The sequence below is a fragment of the Corvus hawaiiensis genome, chromosome 16 (genome assembly GCF_020740725.1).
Source record: "Corvus hawaiiensis isolate bCorHaw1 chromosome 16, bCorHaw1.pri.cur, whole genome shotgun sequence".
Lineage (NCBI taxonomy): Eukaryota > Metazoa > Chordata > Aves > Passeriformes > Corvidae > Corvus > Corvus hawaiiensis.
In genome coordinates, this window is record NC_063228.1 from 14,203,884 (window position 1) to 14,216,062 (window position 12,179).

At 42.8% G+C, this 12,179-nt stretch overlaps 1 protein-coding gene across 5 annotated transcripts in view; it reads right to left on the minus strand.

Moving 5' to 3' along the window:
• LOC125334099 (CREB binding protein) overlaps nucleotides 1–12,179 on the minus strand; it is a 96,605-nt gene that overhangs the window by 48,980 nt on the left and 35,446 nt on the right. For all 5 annotated transcript variants that reach the window (XM_048320567.1, XM_048320566.1, XM_048320565.1 and 2 more), the window contains one exon: nucleotides 8,640–8,816. In XM_048320567.1, coding sequence (XP_048176524.1) covers nucleotides 8,640–8,816 — 177 coding nt within the window. The remainder of the gene's footprint in view (nucleotides 1–8,639; nucleotides 8,817–12,179) is intronic.

Consider the following 12,179-nt stretch of genomic DNA (forward strand, 5'->3'; position numbering starts at 1 on the left):
AGCAGGAACAGATATGGGACTGAAAAAGTGCTGAAATCCGTATGATTTGCAGCCTAAATTAGTCTCATGGGCAAAGAAGCAACTGTCCCAAGAATCACTTTGATTATGCACTGTGAAAACAGGTTACCACAGGAAAGCTCACCAAATTCCAAGCTACCTAAGGAAAAGGAGCCCTTAAAACCACTTATGAATAGAATATAGGAACATTAGGATTATACTGGGGAGGTAACAGAAGAAATAGTTCAATGCTGTCTGCAGAACTACTGACCAAATCCTGCACACCACATTTAAAGAAAATCAGGTTTAAGTGACAGCATAAACCATTTGTAGCCCACTCTACTTCTGACCTTTGAGAAGGATTCCCCAGCAAATTCCATAGCCCACAAAACCCTAATTTTCTTAGACCAACAAAAGGTTCCCTACACTAGTTCTCCCTATTTCAGCAGCAAGCTTTGTCCCTGCACATCAGGTTTTGGAGCTTGCTTTTCTTCTAGGGAATGAAGCATACAAGATCAAGTAGAAAACACCATGTCTGGTATTTGATGGAGGAAGTGGGGACTCTGCCACTTGATAATGATTACAGTAAGTCTTAGACAAAGAGGAACTGCTGAATCTGTTTGTCTTGAGCTTTCAAGAGAAAGAACAATAAAAGGAATAAGTGGGTGAATGAAGGAAACCCATGAACATCCGCTGCCAGTGCATGCAGCTGAAATTCAGTCTTCCATTTCTCCTGTGAACAAATCCACAGAGCAGAGAGGTTTTGCTGAAACAATTCTTGGGTCACAAATAGGAAACAATTAGTTCAGCTAATCTGCAGAAAAATACAGGGATCATGCCAAAGAAAATCTTGTTGGAAGCGATGCTTTCATCCCAGTCAAAGAATTGTTTCCCAAGCCAAGTCCTCCTTTTGTTACTACCCTTCCAGTTAACAGACACAACTGCAGCTGTATCAGCACAGATGCCCTGACCCAAAAGGGTTTCTTGAAGACTGGGTAACAAAAAAGCAGAACTGCAGAGTATCAGTGGTTTGAAGAACAAAGCAGCCTCAGTCCAGATCAGTGTGTCTGCAGGTAGGCACAAAACCCCTCAGAATATAAGGCTGCTTGTTGCTTCACCTGACTGTTTGACAGTGTTCTTGCAGAAACAGGAAGATCAGGCACTTCTGGACCCACAATTAAAATAAATCATTCAGTGGTCAGATAAACAAGGCAAAAAAGAGTTTTGCTTCTCTTGCCACTTGCTCCACCATGAACAGAGCAAACAGATCAGGGGTTGGAAATCTGCTAAAACCTCTAACAGAGATGGGAATGTCAATAACCGATTTTCTAGAAACTGAGTTATACACACTTCTATGGGGTAAGGCAGCTATTAATACCCTTTAAAATTATGGAAAGTCATTTACAGAGGAAGATGGTTCTGCCCTGTCCCTATCCTGAAGGGCAAAAGCTTCCTGCATGTCTGGGGAGCACAGATGCACAAGTATCTTGTCGTCATGGACTTGGATGGACTCAAAGGTCCCTGGCAGTTTTACTTTACTGAGGTGACCAGCAATCCTCTATGTTTTTATGTACTTATATTCAAAAACACTCAACATTGTCAAGATGGAACATTATGTACCTTTTCTCATAAAAATAGGCAGCAATCTCAGCAGCAGTGGCAGTCTTACAGCAGGTAAACAATGCAATACAGAACTCTGCCTCAGCTCCGCTCTACAGAGCATTATGTTTTTAAAATACTTTTCTTCTGCTGTAATTTCTGTTTATTTCCATGCTTTTTCCTTCTCCCTGACAGAAGAATGTGACTTTCACTGTATGAGGACAAATCCTGTGTTTAAAAAGAGCTTTTTAGTTCTTTAAGAGAGGTTTGTAATCAACAGCAGATCTTAGCGAGGTTATTAAGAATCCACTGCCACAAATCCCACACATTGGTACATTAAGGTGAAACACCCCCAAACCCCTTCAGTTCCCTTCCAACCACAGGCCTAAAGTGTGATCCTGAGGAGCAATAGCAGGCATAAAGTGGATATACACATGAACTGTAAATCTCAAAGAACTTCTAATGAGCAACATTTCTATCTGAATTAAGTGTTCATAGTGTGGTCAACTCCAATAATGAGTATCCCAATCCAAAAGATTCAAAGAAGTCCTTCCTGCCCACAGGATTTGCAGCAATGCTCTAATAAGTGCTGAACCAGCTCTGAACAACCCAGGGAGTATCATTCTGTCCCAAAACTGAAGGAGAGCTCAAGCAGCAGCTATTGGGTGGCATCAAGGCTAAAGGCATTCCCCAGTGCAGTCACTCGATGACCAGAGCTTCACTGGGAAAGTGACACAGAACCAGTTTACACCTCTTGCAATTCACGTGGATGGTGGTTTCCCTGGTTCCACCAGTTACTCTCAACAGGCATGGAATGAGCAGCCTGGTCCTATCCAAACAGGAAGGATCCTTCTGACACCAGGAACACCAGGGTCAGCTTTGGCCCCAGAGGCTGGAAGCTTACACATGCACAAAGGGGCTGAGATGAGCACTACAAGCAAAATCATTTGCATTTGTGCCCCAAAACCCTGCAGTGCTGCATTTCCTCACCCAAGGAGCAGGAAGAATCAGGATCTGAGTCTGAATGGTGGGCAGAAGACTCCACAGGATAGGAAAAAAGGCTTCCTGAACTGGACACAGCCTCAGAAGGCCGTCCTGCTGTCTGGCGGGAGATGAGTGATGTCAGCCTATAGCACCAACCTGAGCACAGGCAGTGCTCTAGAAAATGAGAAGAGGTAGGGAGATACTCAGCTCCTGAACACAAAGCCAACATAATCACAGAATTACAGAACCATTTAGGTTGGAAGAGCCCTCTGAGATCATCAAGTCCAACCTGTGCCCGATCCCCACCTTGTCACCCAGCCCAGAGCACTGAGTGCCATATCCAGGTTTTCCTTGGATACCTCCAGGGATGGGGACTCCAACACCTCCCTGGGCAGCCGATTCCAATGCCTGACAACCCTTTCTGGGAAGAAATCCTTCCTGATGTCCAACCCAAACCTCCCCTGGAGCAGCTTGAGGCTGTGGTCTTAACATGAAGAATGTGTTTAGAGCTCAAGATTTATTTCAAAGCTTTGCCACTGACATGGATAAAGGCAGTTTTCATGTCAAGGGTAAACAGGAATATTTTCAACTTCCCACCTCTACCCCTGAGGCTGGCTTTGGTGAATGAACCTGCAAGCCCATGAGAACCTCAAAGGTGAGAAGACTCCCATGGTCAGGCCACAGAAAGAACCTGAACAGTTGGTCAGTGCACATAGCTTTTAATTGCTAAAGGAATTTTGTTTTAAAACCAGCAACGGTCTCAATCACATGCCATTGAGCCTGCTAGGCATCAAGGCTGGATCAGCATCTTTCTTAAGAATACACTTGTGGAGTTTTATTTCCTCATCTTTCCGATTTGAAGGACCAGCAAATGCCAAGAAAACGTACACTGAAGAAGTGTTTCAAAGTAGAAAAAAATGACAAAATACAGGAAGGTGTAGACAGATTCCAGCTCTCACATATGGAAAATTACCTGAGCAAAATATTGAGGGGGTTATATACCATACATAAACCTCAGTATTTTAGTGGGGGACAAACTAAACTGAGGAATGAGGAACATTAAAAACCCCAAATAACAAATCCCAAATAGAAAAAAGGATAAAGCACAAATGAGAAGTTTGTAAGGGAAGGAAAGCCATGCTGTCGGAGTGCTGGCTATGGAGCACCTCAGCTGCTGGAATAGAGTAGCACACAGCAATGGATATTCTCCACCACTTATATTTGCATATAGGGGATGGGAGAGTGGAACACAGGCCAGAGTACCGGGAAAAGATTAATTCCTCTTTGTCAGCTTTTGCCAGCCTGGCACTGTATTTACAGATGATGCAAAAGCTAAAATATTCCATCATTCAAAGCAATCCACGTCCCCAGGATGAACTCCTGCACTAAGACAAGACAGAGATGCTCTGCTCCCAACAAAACAATGTCCTTTCCCTGGCACTGAATACTATCTGTTGGATTTGTTTCCAGGTCATTAAGATCTTCTCCTTTAGACCATGGCTAAGGAGAGCCTTTTGCCAGCTGTTCACTGCTGTAAATCAGGAGGGATTTTCCTGAGGAAGGGAAAGAGTGAGCTTCCCAGTGAATGAGAAACTGAATTTCAGAGTGGAGGTCAGGGCAGGCACAGGGAAGGTGAGCACAGCTGACAACAAGCCCAGCAGAGACTGGGAGAGTGCTGAAGAGAGCAGCAAGCAGACACTCAGCATGCTGCCAGTGCAACAGTCACAGACCTTTCCACAGGGAAAGAGGAGAGTGGCTGTGCTGCAAGAGAGGAAAAAAATCACAGAAAGGGTCAGAAAACAGGCCTTCCTCCCTGGAAGGGCACAAGAGTTAAGTGATTCTCCATAAAGCCTTCTCTTTCTGGTCTCTAGAATAAAATACCCGTTGTCTATTTTAAGTAGCTACAGTTCTACTTGCTCTAATTAAACCTGGCCTCCCAGTTTAAAAGCTTTCTTCCTCTCCCTCTGAGGTCTGCAGCAAGGCACACCTGAGACATCTTCACCCCCCAGTTACTTCTTCTGTCTTCTGATCAAAATCTGTTATTACAGAAGTCCATAGGACATAAAAAGAAACTAAGAAGAACACAACAGAGAGCTCCTGATGCAGTTTAGCAAGAGATGAGGGGGGGGAAAAAGCACAGGAGATGTGCTGCTCCAATTCTAAGTCCAGAATTTAGGAAAAACTATTTCCTTCGCTTCCAAAAAGCAATATTCTCTCAACTCCATCTGCTGGTCATAGGGATAACTGTGAAACCATGCTGGTGTCTGGAAGCCAAATTTGCCCCATTGTGCTCCTAACCTAATAACATGCAGAAATACCAGATTTACTGGTATGTCCACGAAGGAACCATCCACCGCCACCCTTGGAACAGGCAGCACTGTAGGGAGTGCAAAGCTTCAGTGAGCTTGATGGAAAAGCCTCACAGAGTTCCCCCCACAACAGCTCCTCCCAGAGCCTGTGCACTCCAAAACTACAGAGTGCTGGCTCCCAAACTGGCTGCACACCACGCTGAGAGCCCGAGAGCAGAGCATGGCTCACTTCCACAGCCCAGGGATTTTGCATGATCTCACTGCAGCGCAGCATTGCCAGTCCTGCATCAGAACCATTTCAGCAGCACTGAAGCTCAGTAATGTGTCACCAAAACTTCCAACAACATCGGAAGCAGTATTTTTCTTTTGGAAACAAGCCTTTCACTCAAGTTTTCAGGCTGCCCATTCCGTAAAGGGAACTGATTCTGTAGTAGCCCCACAAAGCAAGAGCTGATACGCTGTTTGGATCACCATTAAAACAAAACCAACCAAACAAAATCAATCCATCCTGCTGGCACTGAAAATTAATACCTTAATGCTGACCTCTTAATCATTTTAATACCATAAGGTTTGTTCTTCTTTTCTAATTAAAGAGATTAATCCAAATGTGCTTCTCAGGGTGTAGTGTAAGGTCATGCCTGGAACATGGGCTGCAGTGAACTAACACTTCAGAGACCCACTTTACTGGGCAGGCAGGGAGGAGGGGAGAGTGTTGTTCTCAGGAGAGTGGTAGCCTGAATTTGGATCAAAAATCCAAACCCACAGCTGCAGCACATTTGTCCTGGCTGCCAGGGTTATGCCTGGCAGTGGGAAAACTCTTGGTTACTGCTGAAGACAGGGGTGACACACAGTAATGATTAGAATTATGTGGGTTAAGAAACTTAATCATCTTTTACTTTTGCAGCACACATGTAAGGTGTAAGGCTAAAGACTGAAAGGACTATTTAAAAATATTTTGATTTTCAGAACTTAGGGGTCCTCAGACAATGGCTGCACCTTTCTACTTCCTCTTCTCTTGTTTAAATACCCTTTGTGGTAACCACAGTGTTCAGTGCCAAGCTGCAATTTGGTTTCCTGCCTCAGACAGGCCACATACCACCAGTGTTCTCATTCACGTGGGTTTGTCTCTCACATGGAATAGTACTTTGGGGGCCCTTTAAGATAAGGGGAGTATAGAGGGCTGGTTTAGCAAGATACGTGGTTGCAATCATCCCACAAAGGACCCCAATGGTTTCTTTTTGTTGCTTTTTTTTTTTTTTTAATATGCAGTTGTCTTGCGCTTGCTGTAGTGGATGGAGTCTAAACTGATCCTCCACATGTTCATTTTTCATCGATGTTAACATAACACAATACCCTTTTCCACATCACTGCTGCCTCCCTCAGGGAACAGGACAGGCTGTGTCTCCAGGCCAAACACATTAAATAAACCATCATCTCCAGGGACCTAAAGCATCCCAGGACATAGAAATGACAACGGGATTGCAGCAAGAATGCACGGCAGGATTGCTCAAACACTGCAGCTCTGCTCTGGGGACCTGCCTCTGTCACAAGCTGCTTTTCAACAAGAGCCATTTGGGTCACATTTTGGTTGACCAATGTGAGTGACAGATGTCACTTAGATGTGTGCTTCTGTAACTCATGGAACTGCTGTGGATGTTATTTCACCCTTAGGTAATGCCTTAACCTATGAAATAAGGTTTAAGCAAGCCAGAGCCTACAAACCTCAAGTCCTGAGTGAGCAAATTCTGCCAGTCTTACTCTTTCCTTGTGCCTCTGTGCTTAAAACTGGGGCAACATCTTTATCTCAGAGAGGTGCTGTAAAAGTGAACTAATCCAAAGTATATGCCTGCTCCAGTGTTGGCTGCCACAGGAAAGAGCATTTGGAAATGACCAAGTGAGATATATTACAACATACAGCCAGCAATGCCCACAGCTACACACCAAGCTGCAAAAAATAGAACTAAATGTTGACTGTGTGCTCTTTCCAAGGGCTCTGTTCATATTGTTCACTGAATAAAGCAAGGTCCCTGTGGAAGGAATAGCATATGGCCATGGATGTGCTATTACCAAATAATTACACTGCCTTACCCACTGCTGCCAAATAAAGGTTAAATTTTAACAAGTGTGACATTTCTTTTTAAATTCTTGGCTTTGCAATAAAAATGCTTAGATGGAAACTTCAGTTTTTGAAGTCACCCCCCTGTCAGGAGCACCATGCCTCTGACCCTCACGTGAGCTGAGACCTTTGGGCTCAACAGTACTAATGTCTGTTGGCTGAAACGGCCATTACTCTCTGTACTGGTGTGAGGGAAAAGAAGATATACTGGACATGCAAAGCTTTTGACACCTGAGCAACGAAGACAGACAGTTCTGAGTGTTCTCTCAGTTGGTATTTTTGACATTTTAAAACCGCAATTGATAGTACTGGGAAAGTTTCCCTTACTTTCCTCTGTCTTTTGGACAAGATGGGAGAAAGAAAACAGTTTTTGATTTTATTTCTCTCCCATCATGTGACAAGCCTTGATTGCAAATGCCTTTTTTATTCCACCTGAATACTGACCACTACATCCTATACTAGTAAGTTAGTATAGTAAGATTTAGACTTTCCCAAACCTCACTTTTAAACGAGCACAAAATTAGGCTTCAAGATCACCCAGTCCCTGAGATGAATACAGCATTCTGGAGAGACCTGCAGGTTTCTCTGCAGCATCAGGACAATAACTCACTTGCTTTACACCGGATCCAAACACTAAATAAACACAATTAGAGTAATCATGCAGAAAATTGTCTTTTACAAATATTCTGCATGAGTGCAAGTGGTGTTCTGAACATGGTCTTAATATGTTCACAGGCTCCTTTCCATAATCATAAACAATAAATGACAGATGATATTAAAGAAAGATTTCACAGTGTTACTAGAGGAAAATCAGGAAGTGGTCCTCTAAAATCAGAAGAAAAAAAGAAGTTTTTGCATTCTCTTGCCTCTCATACAGAGCCTATTAGTGACAGGCAGGTAGCAAACTCAGTGATGGAAGAGCAAGCATTGGTTGTGCCAAAAAATAGCTGGTTTTTGATTTAAATTAAAAAATAAGCAATTTGCATCTTATGGAAGGTCTTACAAGTTTCTATAGTAACTGCTATCATGTGTAAGAATATAAAATGCAACAAGCTGGAGTTTCCATAGAAACAACACAAGCAGTTTGATTAATACACAACATCCTGAGACAAATGGGAATATTTAATTTCACTTTATAAAGAAAACTCTGGTAAGCATGATACTATAAACTTGTAAGGTATCCTAATAAGAACCGTTCTCATAAGCTTGGGACATGCAAGTCATGCACAGTAAAAAGTGAGAAGCATGTGGGGTGTTTACCACATCAGATTCAAAGGATACGAGGTACTATTTAGTTTCAGAAAGGTGATGATGTACCTAACAAATTCTAATTGACACACAGGACTTAAAGAAGACATTCTTCTCTGGTTTGAAACCAAATGTACCAGGCAAAATGAAAGGATGCAATGCAGTTTTTGTAACTGTGATTCTTTACAAAGTACGATCACTGCATAAAAATGTACATGGGTTTTACATACACACTGCAGAGTGGAAGTGAGGAACCACGGGGCAACTCTGATGCTTAAATGACCGTGGAGAAGTAATTTGATAGTGTTGCAGAAGCTGGATCACCCAAGAATTTAGAAAGCACTAGGAAGAGGTAAAGAATGCTGGAAGCAGCAGGTCCAACTCACCATGTTTGGCACACTGGTGACGGGAGTACTCTTGATGTCGGCAGGGAAGGGAGACAGACTATTGGCCATGCCTGGCTTGTTCGGCAACTGAGGATTCACTCCTGCAGCTCCCATCTGCTGCCCTCCAGTTTGACTGAAAGGCTGCCCAAAGGGACTAGTGTTACCTGTCATTCCCATCTGGAAAAGAATGAATGAATGAAATGATTAGAATTTTCGTGATTCCAAAGGGAGATAAAAAAACCCCCACATATGTCAAATATCCTGTCTTTGCATTCACAGAGACCAAATTCCAGTTTAAGCTTCTCAATATTAAATTCTCAGTATTAAATTCATAATTTCACAACTTTTACCAAGTTAAAATACATTCTAAAAAGATGTTTTACAAATATATACAGCTCTGTGGGGCTGAAGTCTTGCAATTCAACTTACAAAATCAAAGGAAAACACAAGATTATCTTTCCCAATGACAGAAATTACTTTTTCCAACACTACAGGAACTTTGGGAGACCAAACAAACTTCAAAACCTGTGACACTTCGTGCATTGTGAGCACAAAGCATGACTTTGTGCACAAACAGATGGGAAGGGAGGGGAATATATAAAGGCATCGAGCAAACGGTTATCAACTTGTGTTTTGGTACTTGAGGAGAAGTGTCTGAGCAAAAAGATGTCTAAGACTGACAACCTTGAGAAATGACACCCTGAGAACTCCCCAAGACTAGAAAACAGAAACACAACTCCCCCTGAATGACTGGAGAGAACACTGTACATCCAAAGAGCCACTTGGCCTGCAGGAGTCTCCCCCATGGGGAAATCTCCATTACTGGAACCACAGAATCACTGATGTTGGAAAAGACCTCCAAGACCATGGAGTCCAACCTGGGACCTATCACCACCTTGTCACCCAGCCCAGAGCACTGAGTGCCACATCCAGGCTTTCCTTGAACACCTCCAAGGACGGGGATTCCACCACCTCCCTGGGCAGCCGATTCCAATGCCTGACCACTCTTTCTGGGAAGAAATTCCTCCTGATGTCCAACTTGACCCTCCCCTGGCACAGCTTGAGGCCATTCCCTCTCATCTGTCCCTTGTTCCCTGGGAGCAGAGCCTGACCCCCACCTGAGTCCACCCTCCTGTCAGGGAGTTGCAGAGAGTGAGATCCCCCCGAGGCTTCTCTTCTCCAGGCTGAGCCCCCCAAGTTCCCCTCAGTCCCTCCAACAGGAGCTACTCAACAGATGGCATTTGTTCACCCCCCTGCCTCACACTGGGAGGATTTCTAGGTGACTTTATGACCTGGTCCTAAATATGAATCCAACCACTGAGCAAAGTCTTTATTTGAAATAGTAAATCCTATTTTCCTCTTCCCTTTACCTCTCCAGTCTTTTCTTCCTCAAAACAGTGGTCTTCTACAGTCCTGGTCTCTTCCCTTCCCTTGCCAGCAGGGATTCAGAAGGACTATTCCCATTGCTGGAAGAAGGGCTGTTCACACCAGTTTATCACTGGAACAGCCTCATAATAAGGGATTACTCAGGGGTTGCTTTTTATGCTTACAGGAATCGGGCTGAATGAGCAGTTGAGGGAGCACCACTTATGAGTAATAAATTACACTGGGGCAGAGTCCAAAAACCACAATTTGACTGGGCCTTGTCTTCTTTGTCCCTGTACTTTGTACCCTCTGGTTTCAAACAGCTGGCCCTGCCACTCTCCAAGCAGCTTTATGTTAGGAAATGCACCCTTTCCCTGCATCCTGCCCAGTGACTGTTGCCAGATTTGGGCCTTTCTTCACTGTACAAGACGTTCTATCTTTACACATTAAAAAAATCCCAAAAGCTGTTACTTTGCAAATATATGAGGTTATCAAATATGTGCTGTGTCCCAGAGTAAAGCTGAATAATTCAAATAGCAAGTAAGACCAAAAATTAGCATCTGAAGTTTAGTCCCAAGACTGCCTTTAAAGAGAAGTGGTGTTAGCTACTATCACATTGCACAAATATAAAGAATTTCATTTTCTGTACTTCTGTGTTTGTTTTGCAGACTGCATGTTCAGAGAAATTAGTTTAATTGTTATTTATTATACCACAGATTTTGGCAGCTTTCTCTGAAGAATTAATAACAAAGTATTTAATAAAATTACACACTCAACCCGTTATTTCAGACAAGGTATGAAAAAGTGTCATCTGATAATGACAGCTGTTCATTAATGCTATGGGGGTCTATCAGATCAACAGTGAAGAAAATTTCTGAAACTACAAGTGAGATTCTGAGAAAACTTAGGAGAACTATTGAAACCTTTCAGAAGCCAGAAATAGGAACATTAACTCTGGGGCTGTTACTCAGTTTCCTCATGTCTAATTCCCAACTACAAACTTCGTTTTTGGAAAGACTTTGCCTTTCCAGTCCTCTTTGAACTTGCTTGAAAGTTTGGACGAGTTTTTTGAATACTGACTACTCTGGCAACCACCACTACACTACAACTTCCTGCAAGCCCTTACAGTCACCACCACCACTGGGAGAGCCATGGGGAGCCCAAACTGGGAGACAGGAATGCTGCTTGAACAGGAACCTCTTTCCATGGCTTCCATGGGCCCTCCAACCTGCAGAACACAGTGCAAGCAGAGCCCTCCCTGGACCTGGCAGCTCATGGATAGAGAAGACTCAGGCACCAGGGAGGAGATGGAAAAGGCTCAGTGAAGGCAATGAATGCCCAACATGGATGTGCTGAGCTTGGAAGCCTTGTGTTAAAAGCTTCTGGCAGAATCGTACACAATTGAATTTTCAAAGAGCAGAAGAGAGATTTTCTTTAAGCAGTGAGAATGCTGAGCAAATTTTACCTCAAATTTAAGTTCTTGCACCAAAAGAAACAGAGAGGTGTCTCCCATCTCATTATCAGGAAATATTAATGTCTTTTTATTAAAGGAAAAATGTTTAAAAATAGATTTTTAGAAAAAATGTTAGAAATATTTTAGTCTCAAAAGACAGTTTCAAGTTTGTTAAAACTCTAAACCACTAGAACATCCCCAAAGCACCGAGGCTCTGCAATCCTGTCAGGTACCACCCCATGGTTGTTTTATCTTATTTTAACATTTCCTTTTCAATAGATCTTGTTATTAAGCAGATCACAACTATGTACAACAACAAAGCAACCTTTCAAATCTTCCAAACTGAGTGCTTAATAAGATGAGGATAATTTGTCCTACTCTCGGTGGTCATTAAGTAATAAATACTTGATTGAAATTTTAAGAAATGCTTTGCTGTTCTTTGAAAGCCATCTGGAAGCAGAGTAGCTTCCATTTGAAACCTTGTATTTTGGTAAACCTGCTCTCTGCCACATTGTATTTCAGTGTCCAAAGCTGCGCTTTCATTAAGGGAAAGGCACCTAAAGGTAAAGCATTACACCAGTCTGTAACTTTCAAAAAATAGCATCGTTTGATAACATTGTAAAACATTAGACCTGTCTTTTAACCTACACTTCATTTTAGTAAATAACTGCCAACGAAACATAAAGGCTTTTTTTAAAGTTCATCTTTAAAAAAAAAAATAG